The sequence below is a fragment of the Taurulus bubalis genome (genome assembly GCF_910589615.1).
Source record: "Taurulus bubalis genome assembly, chromosome: 18".
In the NCBI taxonomy this organism is placed as follows: Eukaryota; Metazoa; Chordata; class Actinopteri; order Perciformes; family Cottidae; genus Taurulus; species Taurulus bubalis.
The window spans coordinates 6,801,847-6,826,845 of record NC_136606.1 but is presented as its reverse complement, the minus strand read 5'-3'; the positions used below and the strand labels follow the sequence as shown (position 1 = coordinate 6,826,845).

The following is a 24,999-nucleotide window of genomic DNA, read 5'->3' as shown; positions in this document are numbered from 1 at the left end:
ACCCACGTGTCGTCTTGCCGGAGAAACGGGAGACTGGCACAATCTCAAAAATCCGCATGGATACGCTCGACGGGTGGAGCTTTTGACCTTGCAGGAAATTGAGACGCACAACTTGTGTGGCTGTGCGGTGAATATATGCAAAGCGTGTGACATGTGTAATGTAACACACGGTTATTTTAACGCACAGCGTCAGTTGGGACGGATTTGTTTCGCAGTATTTGACTAAAGGGAGGAGACGGATGGAAAGAGGAGGTTTTGGGTTCCTTATGCTCCTCAGAGCCTCGCAGACTGGTTTCATGACAGCAGCAGTACAGTGATCTCACCACCAGGTGTCACCACTAAGCAAACTAATGCCACACGCTCTCAGCTACACGTGAGAGGGCCAGCTTTTACTCATCGATAAGTCGATTCCAATAATCAGGGGCGTGTGAAGGAATTTTGAAGGGCACGCTTTTTATCTTCTCTTCCTGCTTCTTCTTCAGATGCAACTTTCCTTTCATTGACGGCGTCTTTACGGCATAGATAGTAATGCATAATATGCTTATAAAAACAGCGTGGCTCCTTTGAGAGGCCTCTGAGGGATGGTGCGTCCTCTAGAAGGTCACGACCTTTGGCCTAGATGTCACAGAACCACTAACCAGCTGTCCACACAATAGCTGCAGAGCTTTCCTCTCAGAGTTGATTGGAAGATGAACGTCTGTTCCTTCCTCTATTCATAAGGAACAGGCTTGTTATAATGTGATAATTGAAGGACGGGTTTTGTGTCAGAGCTTTCCATCACCTCTTGAGGGGCAATTTCCTTATTTTGACACCTGGTTCGACACTTTTCTGTAGTTTTCACGCCGGCAGAGCCGAGGAAGAGGAAACAATAACAGTTACAATATGCTGTCATGTGTCACAAAGCCAAGCCCCCTTCTGAATCTGCCCCACTTCACCTCCTTTGTCATTCAAATAACCTCATGAATATTTCACTCCTCTGATCTGATGGCTGGAAGAAGGGAGGGAGGGAACGACAGAGGGCCCAGAGCGGCAGCAGGAGACATGAAAGAGTCCTAATCTTTATCGCGGGGTGGTTTCAGTCAGAGTAATGAACTGTGTGGCGACGGGCGAAGCTCGGCCTGGCGTGTTCACGGAGTGGGAAACATTGTAACCTAAAAATCCCAACACAGTCAGTGTGTATACTTCTGCTGGGCCTTTCAGTTGTATGCATTCATTTTGTGCTTTTAAAGCAGACCAACATCCCCCAATAACCCGTGGCAAGTGACACAGTCACCTTGCCGTGACTCTGTAGCCGCGGCCGGCATGCAGCCTCTGGGCCGGCTAGTGGGTGAAAGGTGACGAGCTAACGAGGCGAGTGGAGGAAACACTCCTAACCTTATGAATGCACTCTGCAGAAAACACAGGAAGTGAAGGTGCTCTTGACGTGGCTGGAGTGGAGTGGGGGGCGTTTAGAAGACACATGTCCCCGCCTCCAGTGGCTTTTCAGTTGAGACATCAACCTCCTCCTCGTCATCATCACCACATCACAAGGGTATACACACGTTAATGATATGCAGCAGGGGCTCCTTTAAGAGCATAATATCTTCTTTTTAATTTTTTTTAAATGAGCCCAGGACTCAGAGGTCTGTGTGCGTTGACCATGGCCTCTGTTGGGGGGGGGGGGGATCTGATTCAAGCCTCCTCGGCCCCCGTTTAGGACCAAGCGGCCGCGTGCCCTTATCTACCAATGGAATGCAACAGCTGTGCGGGGGAGCGGCAGGGTGGGCTGGCTGAAACCCCCCTGACAGACCCCCGCACAGCCTCCCCCCTCCACCTCCAAGCGACGTGCCGGGCTCCTGAAAGGCAGCTCAACTAAAAAGTGAGCTAGACACACACAGTGAGAGCCTCAGTAGGGCTGCTGCACATTCAAAATAGAGTCAGAGGGAGGGAAGAGAGAAGGGAGAGAGGGAGAGAGGGAGAGAGAGAGAGAAGGAGAGTCAGGGACAGGCAGTGCTGTAAAGGAGAGCACAAAGAGAAGGAAAGTGGAGCAGGGGAGGGGAACAGGAGGCTGGGAGAAGGGAGAGGGAAAGACAAAAGAAGGAGAGAGGAGACATAGCCGGGTGATCGGAGGGGACTGAGCAAATGGCTACGGAGGAGACGGCGGGGGGAGCCAGGAAAGCCACCAAGAGCAAACTGTTTGAGTTCCTGGTCCATGGAGTGGTGAGTGGCGCTGTCCGTCATTCCCATGAAGGGAGCTGGCATGCATCTCTGTGTGTGTGTGTGCATGAGTCGGCGCAGCAGCAGCAGCAGCAGCAGCGGGCTGTGTGTGAGAGATAGCTGGGTAAAGCTGGCCATGTGAAGGTTATTTCCAGCACCCCCTCCTCCCTCTCTCTCTCTCTCTCTCTCTCTCTCTCTTTCTCTCTCTCTCTCTCCTGGATCCCAGCCGGTTAGGAGATGGCTTGAGAGAACAAGAAGTGGAGCAGCATGGATGGATGGAGCTGTGCAGGAGAAGGAAGGATGGGGAGCAGAGGATTTCTACCACACACACACACACACACACACACACACACACACACACACACACACACACACACACACATGGAGATATGTAGGAATAGAAGCTAAGCAGCAGCAGAAAGCAGCCAGCTCCCCCTTTGGCTAACAGAGGAGCACACTGCTTCCCAGAGAGTCACACACAGACGGAGGGGAGAGAGATGACGAGTCCACTCACAACAACACAGTGAGAGTAGCCTCGCAGGCAGCGTGGTGTGGGTCAGTGGAGGGATTTGAACCTGTAAGGTCACGAGACAAACGGACGTAGTAGCGTACAGACGGAGCCGAGGCAGGCTGCCAAATCCTGGAAATCACGCAAGAACAATCAGTCCGTTCATGTGAGGCGAGTCCGAGAGGTCAAGTCAAGTGTTGCTCACGGTTAGAGGTCAGGCAACTTATTGCCAGAGATAACAGCACTTTGTTTTGGTGAATGAGCTGAATGAATGAGAGGGCTGGAGGAGGATGTTGAAGGCAGTGATACTTGAAAGTTTGAGCAGATGTGGCTTTGATATTGACTCAAGTGTGTGCATATAATGGTGATTTATGGTCTGGGATTCACCATCGTTTCCCCTGAAAACGATGTTGCAGGTTTCATGTCGTCTGTGAGTTCAATCAATTCATCTGCCATCTTTTTGATGGAGCTTTTACTCAGTGCTATGTGGAAAAAAAATACCTTATACAACTCAACCAAGGCTCAAGGTGACATATTCTAATGTTTCGTTTTATCCGACTGAAGAATCCAAAACCCAATGATGTTCAGTTTACAACATAAAATCCTCCATCTGGGAAACAGAATGTGTGACCTTCTTTTCTTTTTGCCTGAAAATGTTTTACAGCTCAAACAATTTCTAGATCAGCTGATTGGTTATCTTCACATTCATCTGCAATTTCTTGTCCTTTTCTTTTTTCAAGCAAACAAATGGCTGGTTTTGGCTTCTCAAATGTTCTTGGTTTTATATGACGGTGACTTGGGTTTCGGCCTGTTGATTGAACAAAACCCACCATTTGGATTTTTTGGGGAGTTGTGTGGGGAATTTGTAACTATTTTCTGACCCAACAATGAATCCATTGTGACCTAACTAAATGCAATGCGTTCATTTAAATTGTTTTACTTTCTCCCGAACTGAATTCCACCTTCGCACGGATCCTGAAACTTGGACTCACTTCCTAAGCCTCGAGTGCTCGGAGAAGGTCGAAAAGACTCCGCTTTACTAAGGTCTGATTGCCGGCGCTTTAATCAGCGCTGACGTGTGGCGCACTGACACCAGGTAGATTTATCCACTGAAACAAGATGACGCATTGTCTCTTTGACAGGAGCGGTCATTACAGGGGCTTTGGAGCGGACGCCCTGCGAGCAGAGACAGACTTTAGGAAACAATGGACCCGGTGATTGATGAGCCAGATGAGTGCGTCCTCTCAGCAGAACAATTAACCTTGATGAGGTTCTGGCTGCTCCAAGCCAAATATTTCCCCCTGCTTCTTTTTTTCTTCTTCTTCTTCTTCTCTCTCGTGCTCGGCCTCCCCTCCTCTCGCCCCTCTTTCTCTCCCCCACGTTTCAAGATGGAAAACTCTTGTTATAATAGTTGCGGCAGGTTCCCTCCTCGTTGTGTATACTACACACTGGAGAAATATTTATACGACGGGATATGGGGGACGATTCGGCGCAGTTTGCTGGCTTGTGGCGAGGGATGACATTTACTTTTACCCCCTCCATCACGAAGCTTTTAAACTCACAGAAACATGCATGTGGAGATGCATTTACACACACACACACACACACACATACAGTATGTTTAAATACGTGCACACATTGTTGTGGTTACCGAAGGTCGTAGTGTTCCTGCCTCCCAGCAGCAGTGTGTTGGTTGTGGGGGAGAGTGTTTGGCCGAGGTCTGCTTTGAGGACTGATGGGTGGGCTGAAGGCCCGACTGAAGTCTCTTCTTCTTTCTCTCTCATTATCTGCCTCACCCCTCACCTCCCCCTGCTGTTTTTACTTCTCTGGCTCGTACGTGTGCGCGTGGAGGTCAGCGAGGGCCGCGGCGATGAGAAAAGCCTTCCGTGGGAAACCCCGATAAGCCGAAACACAACACAGCGTGGCGGCGGCGTTGTGTGAAACGAGCGCGTCTGTGGGACATCGACTGCACCTTTACTCTCAGATCTGGATCATTAACACTTACTTTGACGTCACAAACATTACAGAAACGTGGCGTAGTTGTTGTTTTTTCCCTTCCGCCCCAACACAAAGGGAGTGAAAGAAATGTCCTCACAGCACTGAAAAGTAAATTCACAGACCTTGTCATGATCATTGAAATTGCTTTCCACCAAAGAAATAATCACCATGAAAACTGTCTCGAATTTGTTCTGTGGGTTCAGACTAACAGGGACATGCTGTTTTCGGAGAGAGAGGTCACTGTTGAATCTTTTTAAATGAAGTTCCATTTACCTTTTATTGTAATGAGGAGGAGGCAGATATTACAGAGAGATGGATATCTTAAAATGTCATGTTCAAATCATCTCAGTAGTCAATAAACACTGATGTTGAATTATTGCCCAGCCCTCACATTGATATACAGTATTAAATCCATAAAAACAGGGGCATAAAATCTGAAATGTCTTTCTTTAATGAGATATATACATGAGTTACATTAATTGTTGCACCTAAAACAATGTAATAACGCAATAAAATGAATTCTCCCATGAATATCTGATAAAATAAGCACAACTTGTTTTTTTTCCCACTATTTTCTGACACTTCATTGACTATAAGTTTGAACATTAAAACACGACCCTCGTCCCACTCGAGTAACCTCAGTTTTTAATAGATTTGATTCCAATCAAAGCCTTTTAAAAGAGACCATCCACGTTACAACCCACATACTTGTATGTTTAGTACAGAGTGGGTTAAGTTTGGCCTCTTCAAATCCCTCCAGAGATGCCAACACACTTCTCAGATATCCATCCACATGGCAGATTCAATTGCTGGCTGGCTGGCTGGCAGAGCTCCGGGCAGAGTGTTGGAGTCAGTTCAGCAGGTCAGATTATAAAGTCCCACATTGTGAGTGTGGATTTAAGGGGAACTCATCCTACACACTATCCAGCTAGGTTTGTCTGTACCCGTTATCGGAAAGGCTCAGATTCTCCAGACAGAAGTCTCGGTCTGGCTGCTGAGGGTCGGGCCTGTTTTGGGGTGTTTTGGGTCCAGTTTAGGTCGGAAGCAGACCGAAAAAACACGGGCTCCAGTAAAGCTCCACGGGGTGATAACGTTGGAGCAGCAGGCCCTCGGCCATATGTTGTCTTATCCCCTCCCGTTTGGAGAAGCTTCTCAGTTGCTTTGACCCCCAACATCCCCTCCCCCTCGCCGGACAAACTCCCAGCCGGAGTGACAGCGACGCCTGCTGCGGCTTCTTATCGCAGGATCTCTGCTCGGTCACCATTTCAAAGAGCACATAATACGTCAGTCTTATCCTCTCGCATGCTGTCATGCTCTGTTCTGAGTTATTAAATCTCCCTTTTGAATACGTGCGTCTGCATTTGGAGCCCGTTTGATATTCAGCTTTCTTATCGTGTCCTCTCTGCAGTTTATTAGCTTCTTCTTTGTTTGTTTGTTTGTTTTTGTCCTGTGTGTTTGCGGACGGTCTAAAGATCAAGTCTGATTATGTGTTTGTGCGTGCGGCGAGAGGTGACAAACAAACAGTGTGAGATGTTAGGAAAACGTGAGGTTATGAAACTCCGAACTTGTATCCTTCAGCTGTCCTCTCTCTCTCCAACATTTACTCGCTCTGTTACAAAATGTAGCCGGCAGTTTCTGTGCCGGTTTGAAAGAGCACATTGTTGGTGGTTAAACATTTGGGTTTGTTGAAGTCATGGCTCTGCTAAAAAACAAGGTTTAGATGTTTTTTTTTAAGAATAGAGAGGTGGTGGAAGAAGGAGAACAGACTCTCAGCATCTTTCATTGTTTAAAATGTCTAATGTGCCAAACTGTCTGTCCTTTGTAGTATTTATAGTTTGATATTAACTGAGGAACTGTCAATGATTGTCATATTTTTGGATCAATTTGTGCTCATAATACATTTCAGTGGTGGAGTAGATTTACTCAAGCAGTGTATTTTAGTACAGTTTTGAGGTACTTGTACAAAAAACCTTCAGAGGGAAATACTTTTTACTCCACTACATTTATCTGGAAGCTAAAGTCACCTTGCAGATTAAGATTTTATACACAAACCCTGCAATGAGTCTATGAAATACGATGCATTGTTTTAGATTAAACCACGCAACAGTCAGGGCCGGATTAACCTGCGAGGCGGCCCCAGGGCAACGGTAAACCACGGGCCCCTAATGAGACCCTATTTCCCCTGGGGTACCCTGATTTAGCTTCGTTATAATCTAATTAAATTCAAAATCATGCAAAAGCAGGCAGCATGTCAGCATAATATCATCTACAGTTTAGAAATATATGAAATTATTGGAAAATGTCGACATCTAGAAAATCGAGTTATTACAACGTGCACAACAAGGTTATTTTCAGTCGGAAAGTGGCGTACATGTAAAAAAAAGTATTTTCTGCCACTGTAACCGCCCATGAGTGCGGTCCATGCAATAAAATGAACGTGTGATCGATATATATAGAACATTTAAAGGCATTAAAGTAACAGAAAAGCTTCAATTGGAGCGTCTTTAGCTTCAGTAATGTGACGGATTTCAATGATTTTACTTTTACTCTTCAGTAAAGGACAGTTCTTCACACACACACACACACACACACACACACCCTAAACAATGCAAACAGTGTCAGAGCCCACAGCCTCACACTCCCGACTTGACGCCTGGGAACAACTGGGGAACTCTCACCTGTGCTTGTCACTCCCATGACAACAGCTGCCTCAGTTTATTGTCTCACACCAGAATTGGGGTTCGCCTGATAGAAAGAAATCCTTTGAACAAGCGCACAGACATACTGTGTGTTTGTGTGTGTGTGTATAGAGTATAACCTGTTCTGTTTTAAGCAGAAAGTAGGATAGAAATAAAGCAATGTTGCTTATTCTCAGTGCAGTTGTCTGTAAACGAAACAGAATGAGGCAGATAACATCTAGTATTCATTTTCAAATGTATCTCCCGCCACTGGCCGGCACTTTTAGGGCTCAAAAGTTTCCCTGAAGTCCATGCAAACAAATCTTTTATTGGATTGCAGGTCTTTTAGAGTTTTACTACACAGTTTATTTGTGTAGATTTCTCGTGAATAGACGTCACAAACTTAGCTTGGGTTCATGTTTACCGACTCAGCTGTTTGATTAGAGTAATGTTACCAAATGTTACACAAGTCAGGCGGCTCTCCAGTTTCAATAGAACCGGAGCAGGCAGTAGCGTTTATTTAAACAGGAGAAAGGAGCTCTGGACCAGGATGTGATACTCTTTGTTGCAGCTCGACTTTGTCAGATAAGAAGAGTTTGTTTACAAAAAAGCTTCTCCTCAGTCCACCATGATCCATCCGAAGGAAATGCATAACGTGTACAACTATACAATGAATCCAAACACACAGTGGAGAGTGTTGTCTGCGTATATATGTGACCCGTCGCCTCTCCTGCTTCCTCTCTCCCCCAGCGTCCTGGCATGCCGTCTGGAGCGAGGATGCCCCACCAGGGAGCTCCCATGGGCCCCCCCGGCCCACCGTACGGCGGGAGCCCGGCAGTGCGGCCCGGCCTGCCCTCCACCGTGATGGAGCCCAGCCGAAAGAGGCCCGCCCCCTCCCAGCAGGTCCAGCAGCAGCAGCAGCAGCAGGGCGGCCAGAGCCGGTCCAGAAAGTGAGTCTGTCGACCTCCAACGCCGACCTAAACACTGCACGGCTTGTTTAAAGTTCTCCTGGTTTGTCTGCTTTTTTGTGTGTGGAATGATTGAGATCATGAGGAGGCTGTGGGCGCTCTCTGAACTTCACTCGTCGGGCTTAGATCTTCAAAAGCAATCGTGGAGATGACCGTGAATCTTAACCAGCTGGGCATCGAACCACAATATCTTTTAGCACCAACCAAAATGAGTATTAATCAAAAACTGAAGCAAAACTAAACGCTGGTATGAAACATTTTGTCAGATTCTTAGTGGGTTTTATTTATTTCCTGATCCAAACCATTCCAGATCTAATCTGATTCAGGCAAATGTGCACACAGCTGTTTGTGCTAAAACGTCATTAAACCCAATGCACTTTAGGAGTTTGTTAAATTATAAAAAAGGGTTTTGGAGAAAAATTCAAAGTACTTAGTACTTATTCCAGAAACGTAGGTATTGTACTGGCATCAGTATTAGAAGACACGTATTGGTTATTTTACAATAGTGCCTAAATGATCAGTAGGATGATGACTCATCCGTCGTGAAAGTCATTTATAAAGTAACAAGCGTCGACAGCCTAAATGCTGGTGTCAGCATTATAACGTTTACCTTGTTCACCATGTTAGTTTAGCGTGTTCGCATGCTGACATTTGATAATTCCATTAGTTTTACAGATAAGAGACGAAATGTTGACCTGATGACGCCACTAGATTAAACATTAAGTTATTACAAATCATCATGAATGTTTGCGCACCATTTCACCACGTTATTAGCTTGGCTAATAAAAAAAAGAGAAATAGATTTCCTGCTTTTCTCTGTTTTGTATCATTGTAAATTAGGTTTTAGATTATTGATCAGACAAAACCAATGATGAGCCTTTTCCCTATATTTAAAAAAAATATATATTCATTAAACGATTGCGGATTAACAAGAAGAGAGATGAGGAAATCGATCGGAACTTGCAGCCCTCCAGTCCCGTGATCTCCGAGAAAATCAATCTCAAAAATCCTCCTTGCTGAGAAGTGAAACCATGACCTTTGTGTGTCTCTGTTCAGCTTTCATTTCAATGTTGGTTTCTAACTCTCTCCCACTGCTCCTTGTTGAGATGCATCCTTTTGCCTTGCTCGCTGCTCTCCGCGTCCTCTCCTCACCATCCCGACCACGACTGTGACTGAATGTTTCTCCTCCTCCTCTCTTTGTGTCTCGTTGTTGTCTAGTTTGCCCCCTGGTCTCATCTATGTGGTGTCCATGCTGCTGTCTGCAGGCGTTCAGACTGGTACTTCTATCAGTGCTATCTATTGTCTGCTGTTTGACAAAGGATCTGATCGTCGTCAGTATCCACACACACACACACACACACACACACACACACACACACACACACACACATACACACAGTGGATGGATGTCTGTTAGGAGACGAGTGTGTGCCAGGTATGGTCATTAGAAAAGGGGATCAATATGCGCACTCAGTGGACCTCTGTCTCTCTCGCTTTCATTCTCTCAGTATCTGCAGAACGATTGATCCCCTTACAATTAAGCAGGCTTGTCGAACAGGTCGGGGGAAATGTTGTCCTGCGCCGGGGCCTCAACCCCCAGAGAGGCCCGGCTGGCTGCGGAGGGTCTGATCGATGGGCCAGGGTGACCCGTCCAGGTGTCTCTGTTGCTTTGTGTGAGAGAGAAAGAGACAAGGAGGGAAAGAGAGAAAGAGAGAGAGAGAGAGAGAGAGAGAGAGAGTGTCCTCTGGCAAACAAGCTGATGCTCAAGCTGCCCGGCCCGCTCGACTCCGTCCAGCTCAGACCCCGCGACGCTGCCAGCTGGGGGCCGGGCCACCTGTGTTTGCGGTGTCATTGAGACCTCGCGGCCCCAGCGACTTTCGCTCTGCAGAACAAACGCTGTCCTGCGCACAGCTGCTGCTATAAATAGGATTTAATTCCAGGTTTGCTTTGCATAAAGTCCTATGAATACTCAACCTCGTGTCAGAGGACTTACGTTTATATACTACTAATTTGTTTCCCCCGAATACCGAAACACTTTGCGTACTGTAGGAAGTGCCCAGGACTGTGACACCAGTCCCCCCTGTGCTTAAAAGCGACTTGGAAAATACATTAACAACGTTTTCTCATTAAGTTAATGGAAAGTAGAAACTTCTGAGGAGAGAGGGCTGGTAAACATTTGCTGCACACAGCACACAGTGAGGTGAAAGGCTTTTATTTCTGTGGTAAGCGTGTCTGGTAGCAGGAAGTACTCAGGACAGCTGGTCTTAAAAAGCGTGTTAAAGCAAAGACATCTGTGTGTCCTGGGTGTAACATTTCAGTTGCCTCGTAGAATACTCATTTGTCAAGTTAAAATCATGGATTGTTTTCATGCAAATCAGTTTCTTATTATTGCAGTTCTTGTGATTTATCGTGGAGCGTCTTTGTAGATCAGAGGCTGAGGGTGAAACACATCTTTAGTTGCATGAAATGAGTTAAAGACTGTTGTGCTGTTCACATTTTTAAGAGTCGAATGATTGCTACTGAAGCTGAGAGTTCCCTCAAACAACCAGATGAAGACTGTTGTTTCAGTTTCCTTCTCTGGATGAGAAGGTTCTTTACAACGTGTGTAACCAAACCCATTCGGGATGTCAAAGTGCACTGACACACAGGACATGTAACCACCGGAGTGATTTTTAGCTGGTGTTGAGTTACTCTGGAACAGTTTGGTCTTTTGTTCTTGAGAAACCCAGATCCACCCATTTCCTCCCATAGGTTGGTTCACATGTTAGGGATGGTATCTTGTATTTCCAATGAGGACTGCATTATTTATGAGCCCTTATTTTCTTATATGAACATCCGCACCTTGCTTTTAAATGTGAAAACGTTCCTCGCTGCTCATGCCGTTTGATTTTGGACTCTTGGGGTTGCTTAGGAACTTCGCTTGTCTCATTCGATAATGAAACAGGTTCCCTGTTGCTAGGCCAGATATTTTAAGTTGCTGAGCAGAGGAACTGATTCGAAAGGTTTTCTTTAGGGAAATGTGCGAAAAAAGGTGTGAGCAGCATCCACGTTGTCGTCATCCGCACATCACTTCATCTATGCGACATCCACATGTGCAGAGCAGAGCCCAACAATAGAGCTGAACTCGCCTGTTTTCTCCTCTTCCATGTGACGCACAAATTCCTAGTGTGTCCGTCTGTCTGTGTGTTGTCTGTCTGCGTGTGTGAAGCATGGTTGTTTTGGTTCACAGAGAGACTTTGTTGAATGAGCGTGTCCCTCAGATGAGCCGGACGCCTCCCAGCACCCTCCTCTGCTGCACTTTTGTGCGTGCATGGACGCAGATACACGCCCATCCCAGTGCCTGCCCTTGTCTGAGTTTTTAGAGTTTGCTCCCACTAACAGACCCTTGAACTTAACACACATCCAACACACATAGACACTCAAACAGCCAGAACCACCAGGTGTTCCCCTTCTCTGACATCGTACTTGAGTGTGTGTCTCGCCACAACTCTAATCGGACAACCTTCGAATCCTCACCAATTCTCAGGAAGCCGGTCGGATTCCCCGGAGCCAATGAGACCCCGGCGAGGCAGATGGACATGAGAGAGCCCCAATCAGATCCCACGCTCGGATCAAAGTAGGAGTTTGTTCTGCTGCATGTCCATTTTCTTACGTTTGATGACTCCTAGCCTTCCGCCCGAGCCCAGCACTCCCTGAATGAGTTATTTTGGCCGACCCTACGTACAGGCCTGGAAGTGGAGTCCCTAACATGTAGTGGTGCATGCTTTGGACTGGAGCATGGCATGATGGGAAACCGTTTGTTTCAGCCAGAACAGAAACATAAAGTAGAATCCAATCTAAAACCCCTTTTTTAGAAATAGTTTAAATTGCCGGATTGTTGTGATGCAGATGTGTGTTTTCCTTTGCAATGCATCCCTGGATCTTTCAATCGTCCTTGCAGCAGGCTTGTTTCGGTATTTGGCATGCTGATGTAACACACTGCCTCACAGAGCGTTGCAGTGCTCTGTGATAGAAAAGCTCTCTACACTGCAAAAAAAAAATCCCCTTCTACAAATAAAAACAAATATTACTTAAATATCCACCATCCGCTTGTTGGGCGATATGATGATATATACCATATAAACCAATATATACCAAGATTTCTCTGTATTATTTATTACGTTATATATGACCCCTAACCCTAACCCTCTATTGCTGTTAACCAGCATGCACCTTGATTTTTCAGGTATTTTGGATGAGCCAAAAACAGATATTTACATTTTTTTTAAAATGTAATCACAATATATATTCATGATTTAATATAAAATGACCGATACGGATGATTTAATCCATATCGCCCACACCTAGTATCAATAAAAAAAATCAGGTGAGCAAAATATTTTGCACTAGCGTAAAAAACATCTTTGTTTAACAATTTTGGAAAGTGCTCTAATTCCCTTTGTTGCAGAGCGAGAGATGAGGAGAGACACGTCTGCGTCCGTATTGTATAGCCTAGCGCTGTATAATAATACCATATATTATAAACAATAATACAATCTGAGCGCAAAGACTGGAAACAGGCAGAAACTGAAGGGAACACGGTCCACCTACCTGCAACTCTGAAGACACTAGTTAACATGTTATATCTTGTTTTGCATCTGTATGAAACATTATGAATTATAAGTTGTGTTTTTTACAATGAGTGTTATTTTTACACGCACACAAAGGCGATTCATCCATCCATTCATTGTCGAATATACAATCCCTCCAGTTCCGGGGCCACCCCGGGTCCCCTTACTAGTTGGACGTGCTCTAAAGGGCCCCGTCCAGGAGGCACCCTGATCAGATGATTGAACCAACTGCTAGCTGGCGGCCTTTCAATGCGATAGAGTAACAGCTCTACTGCGAGCTCCTCTGGACACCTGAGCTCCTCGTTCTATCTCTCAGGCTGAGTCCGGACACCCTGCGGAGGAAGCTCACTTCAGCCGCTTGTATCCGCAATCTCATTATTTCTGTCACCGCCCAAAGCTCATGTCCAAAAGGTGATGGACTGCTTAAATCAAGAGCTTGACTCTCATCCGACCGCGTCACACTCTTAGCTTAGCTTATTAGCTTTAGCGCTGCTGGTAGTTGGACTTTGTTGCCTTCAGATAGAGCCAGGCTAGCTGTTTCCCCCTGTTTCCATTCTTTATGCTCAGCTAAGATGAGTCTTATATTTAGTGGACATATGAGAGTGGTATCAATCTCCTCATCTAACTATACGTCTTGGTATAGGCAGTGTAAGCTGGCAAATTCACAATAAAAGAGCTTTCATTTAGCTCCATTTAAGAGTTAATATCCTAAAACAGGACTACAGAGAAGAATCTGACACCTTTGAAATAAACACAAATTATTTTTGCTGCTTTACGCCTTTCGATATAAAGCCCCACACGGCAAGATGATTCATCTTTGATAAATCGACCTAAAATAAATTATTCTGACTTTGTTTAATTGTTCTTTTTGCAGTGTAGTGCCATCAAGGTGTTTTTATAGTCAGTGTCCTTCTGCCGGCACCAACAACAGAACACTTGCATGAATTTCCAAGGGTGCTCCACGTATCACAGGTGTCCACAGATTGAATATTTACGGGCACTTTGAAAAGCGACGGTGTTATTTTTGTAATCAGTGCCACCGAGAAAGAAAATTCTGACAAAGGCACAACGCTGGCACAAATTGTTCTTAGTCCCTCCATGGTAAGTATGAGGTAATAAAAAAACCATGATTTGAAATGTTGTTCTCACACAGCGGAATGAAAACATCGACACACACACACACACACACACACACACACACACACACACACACACACACGCGCGCGCACGCACGCACACACACATTCTCCTCTGTAAAAATCATTCCGAAAAGCTCTTGAACAAACATCCCGTCATCATCCGAGAATCTGCAGTGTGTGTGTGTGTGTGTGTGTGTGTGTGTGTGTGTGTGTGTGTGTGTGTGTGTGTGTGTGTGTGTCAGGCAAGAGGTGCGTGATGTGACACTTTTTTGGCTGTTAGAGGCTCTCGTTCTCCAGGTGGACCGCTGCATTTCAGATGCCACACACAAACACATTAACACACACACACACAGCTGGGATGCTGGGGTGCTGGATTTGGCCCAGCATTTTAGCAGATGGCCTGGGTGCTACGCTATCAGTCACCATAGTAACATGCTCTCTTTTTCCTCTTTCCCTCTGTCTTTCTCTCCCTCTCTCTAGTGCTAAGAGAAGGAAAATGGCAGACAAGATTCTTCCGCAAAGGGTGAGGCTGCATTTTTTTTTACCTTTGTAGCTGTGTGTTTTTTGTGTGTGTGTGTGTGTGTGTGTGTGTGTGTGTGTGTGTGTGTGTGTGTGTGTGTGTGTGTGTGTTTATCTTTTGTGTGCAGGAAAGGAACAAATAAATACAAATCATGGTCGTTTTTTGATATCAAGGGTTCTTGGAAGGCACAGAGGGCCAGATGATGATGTGTTATGTCCAAATGAGGAGCGAGAGAATGAGGCGAGCGATCAGGAGGTTTTAGGGATTTGTTTCTTCTTCGGTTATTTTGATGGTGGCTCGTTGATTCACATTGGAGTAGTCAGCGGGATACGGCAAGAGACGCAACCAAAAGTAGAACCGGGAGAGAGTTGCCACAGGTGAGTCTGAGCCGACAGAGGCGGTGGTTTTCGTCCCGTGGTCTCAGTTCTCGCCACGTCCTGGCCTTTCACGCTGGAACTACGGACGTCTGGAGCCTGTGAGCGTCTTTGCTCGGGTCTTATCCCCTAACATAACCCAGACGGGGAGATAGCAGTAGGCATGGCCGGGGCGCCACTCCACAATAATGAGTCAGGGACAGGGAATGTCTGCCACACTCCTCCGTCTGCTCGGCACCTCGGCCCGGTGAAAGACAGAGAGATGGAGATAAAGAAGGAATGGGAGGGAACAATGGAGGCAGCCATTTAGAGAGAAACATGAAAGAGAGAAGAAGAGGGAGGGAGGAGAAGGAGAGAGAGAGAGTGTGTGTGTGTGTGTGTGTGTGTGTGTGTGTGTGTGTGTGTGTGTGTGTGTGTGTGTGTGTGTGTGTGTGTGTGTGTGTGTGTGTGTGTGTGTGCACAGTTTGGTAAGTAAGCAGCAGCAGCCCTTGATGCTCTGAGGACTTTCATCGGTATGGTAATGTCTGAGTCCTGTCTGGTTGGCTGCACACTCTGCATCTCATTTCTATCCCCCAGTGTCCCCCGGATGGTGTGGACCACCGTATGAATGGCAGCCTGGGCAGCAGTTTTGAAAGGCAAATAAGTCTTGTATATAGAGCAAATATTGCACATAGTTAATTATTCTCCATGTACTGTAAACATTTGAATATTAGTAATCTAATGAGCTTTATTTGAGACGACAAGGTATTAAGTCCTGAGTGTTCTCAAGCTTGTTTTGTGTCACAGGTGTATGTCAGTATTTTTTGGGTAGTGCTGTAGAGATCAGGTGAGAGAAAACGAGGTGTGGACAGCATACAACACAAGACCCTGGCTGAAGTCGAATCAGGGCCACGGCAGCTCATGTTCCTCCATCTTAAACCCCCAGTAGCCTTGCGGTGGGTCAGTCGGGACAGTGCAGCCAAACTTTGTTCAAACCCTGGAGAAATATCAAAACTATTTGCTTTCTTGTTGCGTTAGATGAGAAAATCAATGTCACACTTGAATCTGTTCATTCAACATGGAGCTCCAGCTAAGGGCTTAGCACGTACACTGGAAACTTAGGGGAAACAGCTAGCCTGGCTCTGTGTGCAGGAAAACACACTGTGAAGCACACCCTGCTTTATCCTCTATTATACTCTGAATGGGACCTTAGTTTACTAAATGAACATGCTGTAGTGAAGAAGACTTGACACAAGAGATTGAGACCATAAACTCGTCTTCACGATGTTTACGAGGTAATAAATCAAGTGGGAAGTAGAGTCACTTTCTCATTGACTTCTATAGGATCTGACTACTTTATGCAACCAGAGGAGTCGTCTCCTGCTGGCTAGAAATAATGCAAGTTCCAAACATAAATAACATTTAATTAATTATTGAGCTTTAGAGAGGCCGGTAGGTGGATTTTGTATCGCTTTAGACAAAACCATGCTAGTAGTTTCCTTCTGTTTGGGTGTCTTTTTGCTAACTGAAGCTAACCGGCTGCTACCATTAGCTTCATATTGGTGGTGATCTTCTCATCCAAGGTAAACTCTCTGCAAGAAAGCAAATAGGAATTTCCACAAAGCGTTGAACTCTCCTTTCCTGTTCTATATATATATATGTGTGTATGTGTGTGTGTGTGTGTGTGTGTGTTACCATTCCTTGAAACTAAATGCTATGGGGCTAAATGTTCTTGAATCAAGTTAATGGACCCCCTGCAGCACAAAGGCAGGCCAGACAGCGAATCTGTTTAAGCCTTTTAGTGACGTTCAGAAAATCTGTCTTCTCCATCTGATGTGTGTGAGATCTAAAGATTGGAACGTCTGCCCTCTGAGCAGATCCGTGAGCTGGTCCCGGAGTCTCAGGCCTACATGGATCTGCTGGCGTTTGAGCGCAAACTGGACCAGACCATCATGCGCAAGCGCGTGGACATCCAGGAAGCACTGAAGAGACCGATGAAGGTAAGGGGAACAATCAGGAGCCAGTGAGACCTGCTGTCCGCCAGGTGTCCGCCTAAAACGCCATTTCTGAAAGGAAAAAAGTTGAATTAAAATCATATTAACACTTAAACAGACTTAAATAGATAAAGACTCATTCAGAGTTGCAGTTCATTTATTTACTTATTTTATTTTTTACTTAATTTGGTGTGCATTAGTCTCTTCATCTTCTCTCCTGTTTTGTCTTGATTGAATGATTGATTAGATTTCATGACTCTTGTTATATTAAAACCCATTTTTAATCTGCAGTTATATCGAGCTAATGAGATCCAGACGGGCCACCTGCATCCTGACATTTCAACGCACCATTTGGTGAAACCATTTGGTCCGTTTAAATTGTGGTGTTGTTATGTGCCCTTGTGTCAGCAGCAGAAGCGTAAACTGAGGCTTTACATATCCAACACCTTCAACCCGGCAAGACCCGACGCCGACGACTCAGATGGCAGCATTGCATCGTGGGAACTGCGAGTAGAGGGGAAGTTGCTCGATGATGTGAGTGTTGTTCATCTACAATGAACAGTGTGTATTGTATGTATTGCGTCATACCTGTGATCTTTAATACACAGCCAATTTGAATAATACAAATAAAAAACGGAGATCATAATGTTCCCGTATGAAAGTGTGCTGCTCTGGGTCGTTTAGAGACTGTAGCTGCAGCTTGAAAGGCAGAAGGTTTTTAGCTTCCCTTGAAAAAGCTCTGATGTTCTTAGCAGGCCGAGCAGCGAGGACGTCATCTCTCAGCGGTAGGAAGCGTTTAGGTTTCTCAAACCTCAAATATTTCTGGTCGAGCTCAGAAGGAAGTGGACCCTGAGAATGTGTAGCGTCTCGCTTTTCCTGCTGATCTCACTCGGCCTCTTGTGGGTTTTTGATGAGTACCGCTGCTATAAGCAAAGACGCGGCGACTGGTGTGTGTGTGTCTGATTTAGACATTAATCAACCGTCCCTCTCTGTCCGTTTCACAGCCGGGGAAGCAGAAGAAGAAGTTCTCTTCGTTTTTCAAGAGCCTGGTGATTGAGCTGGACAAAGACCTCTACGGTCCCGACAACCACCTGGTTGAGGTTAGTTCAAACATGGCCGCTGCATCTTGACCACAGAGGAAGAGGCTCATTTTAGAACTGCGCTGTCTTGACGACCTTTTACCTGCTCTGAGAAAGTTTACTGCAGACTTTTTAGTGTTTGTCATGATGATGATCATTGGTTTTGAAATGAATGAGTGACAGCTTCAGGCGGCATCAGTAGAGTTGCATGCTCTGACTCATTTTTTTATATTTGGTTTCCTCTCGCTCTTTATTATTCCTCCTCGGCTTTATTTTGTCAATTAACTCCGATCTTTCATTCAAACATCAACCGTTTTCATGCATTTTGAACTCTTATCTACTAATTTATACTTTCAGAAAAGTATTTGATACATTCTGGGTATTATTTAACTTTTAAATCCCATTGAAACCTTATCTGAAAATCAGGTTTTTCCTAAAAATGATCTTAAACTTACTCTCATTTTCAGAAATGTTTACTTTTCATACATACTTTTAGCTTTGAAACAATGAAAACTGTGCTCTCTTTTACACAATGTAGCTATGTAGCTAATACTGTTAGCTCATCATCATGAGGCCCCCCGTAAAAAAGGCAGGCTTTATTTTCACATTAAACAATCGAAATACAACATGTTCGTTAATCAGTGAGCTTTACAGGTGCTGGTAGGTTAAGTATTCAGGTGAAGCTAATTTAATTAACGAGGGCTCAGTTGCGTTACACAGCTGTAGTCCACCCACACAGGTGTTTTTAATTGTTGCCTCGTTAGACCTTCTCTTAAAGCACATGTTTTTTATAATCCACTTGGCTCATTTCCCTGCGCTGTTGCTGCACTGGACAACTTGCTTGTCCCGCCGTAGGTTAGAGCTTTCCTTTGAGATCACATCCATTAGTATTTAAGCTTTTGTATGCGGCTCAAACCGGTGAATCAGATCGTTCAGCCATGCAGTCGGTGTCAGTGACGGCCTCTTCATCATGCAGGGGAGAGTAGTTATGTCTGGTGAAGTCTACAGTTACAATCACCCCAACTAACCTGCTCCTTTTTTTTAACACCCTCTTTGAATTTATACAAAATAGAACAGACAGAGAGGGGTCTGCCCTCATTCTTTTTTTCATATAATGTAATTCTCTACAACAACAGAAAGGACAGCAGGCTTTCCGCTCCACCCCCTCAACCGTGCAAGGTTGATTTGTACATGCAGGTGTTGAAGCTGGAGAAAATAAGTGCTTACTAATTAAACACAATCATTAGCTGCCCTTCACTTTGTATCCTCACAAAATGTATTGACTTCGGGGGCGGGGAAGGTTTTGGAGCTCCAAAGTGAAAATTATGACTTCTCAAGGTTCCTCCTTTTTAAAGAGGGTATTTTGGCAAAGCACTCAGGTGCATCGCTTTGAATGATTTTCCATCAAAGACATTTTTCTTTACCTTGAGTTAAAAATCTGTACTTAATCTGTTCTGCATCAGCCATTGGTTGGGGGAAAACATTACTCTGTATTGCATGCCAAGTTACTGCAATCCACTGTACTGATGATGGTGCTTGAAGTGAAGTGTTTTCCTTTTCAGTTTCAAGATAAAATGGAGACGCAAAAAGCATTTCTTCTGCGGCAAGACGCAGAGGAGGTTCTGGTATATACATAAACACAAAGACTAAAACACAGGAAATAGTTATATTTGTCCGGGCTGATATTTCGTTTTTCTGTCATTTCCCGTCAATTCTGTGCTGAAAGTGTGATCCTGGGTATGACAACGTTCAGCTGCACGGCCACACGGTTAACCTCTTGCTATCTTGGTGTCTCAGCACACTGTGCATGGCTGGTTTGCAGATATTTAACCTCTCACCGAACCACAGGCATAAATGCGCTCTCGGTCAAGATCAAGGCACTTGATCATTGTGCCAAATCTCCTGCAGCTTCCTTAAAGCCCCAAACACGTCCAGATCTTGAATTATTTCTCTGTAACATTAAATATGAAGCAACAATCAAAGATATAATTCAGGAAGAGTCTTCCTTAAGTGTTATTATTTAAGAGTTTTACACATAATGAGGTCCTAAAGTATTTATCAAATTAAAATGAGCTTTATATACACAAAGAGTGTGTTTATGTACAGTATATGCTTGTATACATTGTCCATATACAGTCAAGACAGCGTGCAGGATTTATATCGTACTATGAGGGAGGATATGCATGTGTGAAAGCACGGTGTGTATTTTAATCTGTAAATATGTCATTTATAATGTGTGGGCATGATGTGGATGTATTGTTTCACACTTTTAAATGAAGTGTGAGACCAACAGGAAATGAAGTGTGATACTAGAATAATAAAATAAAAAGAACATTCAGTCTGAATAAACCACCTCAGTTTGGGGTGTGTAGTCACTCTGCGGCGGTTTGCTCTTTCAGTGGCACCGCACGCCCACCACGCAGGAGACGGACGGCTTCCAGGTGAAGAGGCCGGGCGACGTGAGCGTGCGCTGCACTCTGCTGCTGATGCTGGACTACCAGGTGAGGCGGCGCCACGCGGCTGATACGTCAGCCCTTTTAGTGACAACCTGCAGGCGGCGCATCACTGATAACGAACAGTCAGAGAGTGCATTAAAGACTCCATTTCGAACCTGACGTCCGTCTCCGAGTCGGGGAAATGCGATAAGGACGCCAGATGCGATGATGTAAAGGCGGCGGTTGTACTGAAAGTGTTGTAATGCGATTATATCGTCTCTCCGCAGCCTCCCCAGTTTAAGCTGGACCCTCGCTTGGCTCGCCTGCTTGGCATTCACACCCAGACTCGCTCCTGCATCATCCAGGCCCTCTGGCAGTACGTCAAGACCAACAAGCTGCAGGACTCCCATGACAAGGAGTACATCAACTGTGACAAGTACTTCCAGCAGGTACGGGGCTCTCCGTGGGCAATAAATCACACTGATGTTGCATAAATATTCATATCAGTGTTGCTGAAATACAATCTGATATCACTGGGAGGGACACTGTGAGTAACAATATCTATCTTGCAGTACTGACAAATAGTCAAATCAACCAGTGCGCTCTCTCATGCTACATTTTTTAAATATATATGTTAATTCTTAAGGAATACTCTGTATGCTTCCACATTTGTTTTAGCTAAATCAATTAAGCTAGCCGCACTTCTTAATACGCCCCATGATAAATGTGTTTGGGCTCTGTGTGTGTTATTAACACCGATTTTTTTCCCTCCTCCTCAGATCTTTGACTGTCCTCGGCTGAAGTTCTCTGAGATCCCTCAGCGCCTCACCAACCTCCTCTTGCCCCCCGACCCCATCGTCATCAACCACGTCATCAGGTAGATTCCTGTTTCCCTGCAGATATGCGGTTATTTAACCTCAAAGCCTCAAAATCAAATTTTGAGGCTGTGTCCTGGCCAAGACAGTCATAACTAGTAGCGACATAAAAACAGCATAAGACGAGCATGAGGATGTGCATGTATACATGTTTGGGTGCGAGGTTGTGCCATGATGTATTTATCTTTGTATGACTTGTGTTTGTTGCTGCACTTGTGACATTTTATAAAACATATTAAATTGAAATAACTATTAAAAGAGCCTCATCAGTTATGAAGTTATGAGTCTTCAAGTGTTTTTTTTATATTTTGTTGTATTGGTTTTTTAATTAACTTTATTACTAAACTTAAAAGTCAAATAATATCAAATAAAAATATATTACATTTAATGAACCACTCCTGCACCACAAGTGGTGAAGATGAGACGTCACAAACAATATGCGCTAACAGTCGACTTTTAATTAATGTTTTTGAAGGTTATTGTTCACTATACAAAAGAAAGCAAAACAAGGAAAAGACATATCTAAGTAGGGAACATGGATTCAGTGATCTTTGAGGCACCGTGACATGCTTTTAAGGATGTGTTGATCGTTTGCTCTCCGCCAGCGTGGATCCCAACGACCAGAAGAAGACGGCGTGCTACGACATCGACGTGGAGGTGGAAGACCCCCTGAAGGGCCAGATGAGCAGCTTCCTCCTCTCCACCGCCAACCAGCAGGAGATCGCCTCCCTGGACAACAAGGTGAGAGCGGCACAGAACGCACACTCTGGGTTGATTCACCTTCGATGCTGGAAATTGTAAATGTAAAAAAAAAAAGAAAAAGTGAGCTGCCTCGTGGGAACAACCAATTTTACAGCATTTATTTTTAACCGAAAGCTTTTGTTTTATGGTCGTTTGCGTGCAAAGGATTTCACGCCCTTCTGTTTTGAATGTGGTTGACCTCCATGCTGGACTGAGATTTATGTAAAAAAACTTTACAATTGTCACTTTTAAACGGACATTTGTGGCTGTGAGTGAGCAGGAAGGAACAAGGACATCACTGCTTTAATTAAATCTATTGACACAGAATTTTCTTATTCTACTCTTTTTCTTTTTTTACTCTTCTGCTTCGTGGTGGATAAATGTTTTGCTATCTTTGCTAACATTTTACACTAGCGTGGTGGCAAAGAGGACAACAATATATCAGGGCCATTGAAGGAAAACACCAGGAGAGAGAAGTAATACTTGAAGAAAAACTCTGAATTTCTAGGATCAAAGTTGTAAATATCAGAGAAAAAAAACGTGGTTATTCTCTAGAATTAAAGTGGAAAATGTACAAGATAAAACTCACAAATTGATGACGAAAAAAACATTTATTGCCAAGTAAGTTCACACAAACAAGGAATTTGTTGGCGGGAACTCGCACCTTTCTGAGAAGAAACTGTCATGGCACTGTCTGGTGATTCTATTAGGATGAGAATTTCCTTAATGCTAATGTTGATCGCAAACGATAAAGCTAATAAATGACTCCACTGCGGGCAGAACACACGGCCAGTGGCAGCATCTGAGTGTGATGAGGTTGATCCAACCTTGCAAAGTGAAGTGGTTCCCTAATAAGAGAACACTATTTCTACGAGTTTCTCTTAAATGTGTGAGTTATTTATCAGAGAATATCAGAGTTTTTTCTCTGAATGTTACGACTAACGTTCAAATATTACCGCCCTCCCCTGGCTCATTAATTAATTATTTAATTATATATTTTACCTACAATGTCCCTGATGCGGCGTGGAGATAAAGCTCTTTCTATTTGATACATTCTTTTATCTCATTTGCCTTTTCTTTTGAGATGATCACCATGATTTGGACACAAAGAAAGAAGAGATTGGTTATTGTTATTGTTGGTTTGGAGACTCAGCACCTTTTTATTCTGTTCTCCAGATGTTCACATCTATAAACAGTGTTATGCTCTGAGTAACTTGTCTTTTTCCTATTTTCAAATGTTTGTAGATTTAGTTCTGAGTTTTACTAGATTTAGTATATATTTTTCATTATCAGGATACATAGATTATTCAGCTGTAATGGTTGTTTAGTACAGTTAAATACATATATTGCACATTTTCTTGACTGTACTGTAACTGTTCCTCTTTCAGATCCATGAGACCATCGAGTCCATCAACCAGCTGAAGATCCAGAGGGACTTCATGCTCAGTTTCTCCAGAGATCCCAAGGGCTACATCCAGGACTGGCTCAAATCCCAGAGCCGAGATCTTAAGGTTTGATATTTATACACACACACACACACACACACACACACACACACACACACACACACACTCTCATGCCTTTTCTTTTGTAATTAAAAGTTCCATTGAAACATCTCGCTGCCTTTATTTGGACATATGTTCTGGATGTTCGGGGGAACAATAAAATGCAGGAAGTCACTTTGGATATCAACACATACAAATAATGTTCTCAGTTTATAGAAAAGTATACATTATAGATTCAATATATTTAAATTGTTATAAATTATATGAATTTTCACCCGCTTTAACATAAAACTACGACTAAATAATATAAATATTCATTATGCCATCTAATGAGAGCTTTAACTGTTGATACTTTGAATAAACCAGATTTTGACCCATAGTGGACTAACTGGGGTGTTTCTACGTTGACTTAAGTGAAATATCTGGATACTTCCTGTCACATGTTCTATTAATGTTGTTCCTGTTTAGTCCTGTCATTAATGGTTTCCTTCTCTTTGGCTGTAGTTAATGACAGACGTGGTCGGGAACCCTGAAGAGGAGAGGAGGGCGGCGTTTTACCACGAGCCCTGGTCCCAGGAGGCCGTCAGCCGCTATTTCTACTGCAAGGTGAGGAATCATCTGTTCCGCTCGCGTCACAAACAACTTTCTAGCTCCGCCTCCGGACTCTCAGCTGACGCATTTCTCCCTCTCCCCTTTCCTCGACAGATCCAGCAGAGGAGACAGGAGCTGGAACAGGCCTTGGCTGTCCGCAACACCTAAACCGAGGCCCCGCCGAATCTCTGCGTGAGTGTTTGGATGTGTGTGAGACCATCGCTGTAGTCTGGTGAAGCCTTATGCCTCTAAAAAAAAAAAAAGATTCTTTTGTCCAAGTGATGAGAGAAAATGTGAAATTAGAGGAAGAGGTTTCTCTCACGACTGCAGCGATGTTCCCGTGTGGAAGCCCCGATCCCGACACTGTCCCGTTCTGTGCAGGACTGTCGTGACGTCATGGTTACCGCACGCGTTCAGCTGCACCCTCCAGGGGTCAAGGCCTCGGGACCACAAGCATCCTCAGACTTCACCGCCTGGTTAACAAGACCTCCTCTTCATCGCTACTCTCAGCTCTTTGTAAATACGTCACAAACACGTCAAGACAAACTCCGAACCGGCTGCTCACACGGCGAGGCGTTTTTTTTCTTCTTTTTGGGGATTCTCATCTCGAAAAGAGTTCTGTGTCGGACAGAAAGGTCACACGATGTGACTCATCGATCCGCACATCGCTCTGGTTGAGTCTTCAAATGTCATGTTTTCCAACTCTGGAACTGATTTATTGTTTGATTGTAAGTGTGACTGTGTCTTTTTTTTTTCTTCTTTTTTTTCTCATTAGGAGAGTGTTGTTTTTGTTTTTTGAAAGATTTATT

At 44.4% G+C, this 24,999-nt stretch overlaps 1 protein-coding gene across 1 annotated transcript; it reads left to right on the top strand.

Annotated features, from left to right (window-relative positions):
- Positions 1 to 1,949: 1,949 nt before the first annotated feature.
- On the top strand, positions 1,950 to 24,694 carry smarcd3b (SWI/SNF related BAF chromatin remodeling complex subunit D3b). Its single transcript, XM_079234079.1, has 14 exons — positions 1,950 to 2,199; positions 8,131 to 8,330; positions 14,578 to 14,620; positions 16,848 to 16,970; positions 17,376 to 17,498; positions 17,969 to 18,064; positions 20,443 to 20,544; positions 20,766 to 20,927; positions 21,258 to 21,355; positions 21,959 to 22,094; positions 23,483 to 23,605; positions 24,104 to 24,205; positions 24,305 to 24,382; positions 24,572 to 24,694. The coding sequence occupies exons 1-13, from the start codon at positions 2,122 to 2,124 to the stop codon at positions 24,356 to 24,358; spliced, it is 1,440 nt and encodes a 479-aa protein (XP_079090205.1). The 5' UTR covers positions 1,950 to 2,121; the 3' UTR covers positions 24,359 to 24,382; positions 24,572 to 24,694.
- Positions 24,695 to 24,999: the final 305 nt, after the last annotated feature.

Bases quoted from the DNA above. Each gene is read 5' to 3' on its own strand.
- smarcd3b (XM_079234079.1), top strand. From the start codon at position 2,122: ATGGCTACGGAGGAGACGGCGGGGGGAGCCAGGAAAGCCACCAAGAGC. The intron at 8,331-14,577 runs GTGAGTCTGTCG...CCCTCTCTCTAG, and splicing joins GGCCAGAGCCGGTCCAGAAA to TGCTAAGAGAAGGAAAATGG. The intron at 22,095-23,482 runs GTGAGAGCGGCA...TTCCTCTTTCAG, and splicing joins TCGCCTCCCTGGACAACAAG to ATCCATGAGACCATCGAGTC.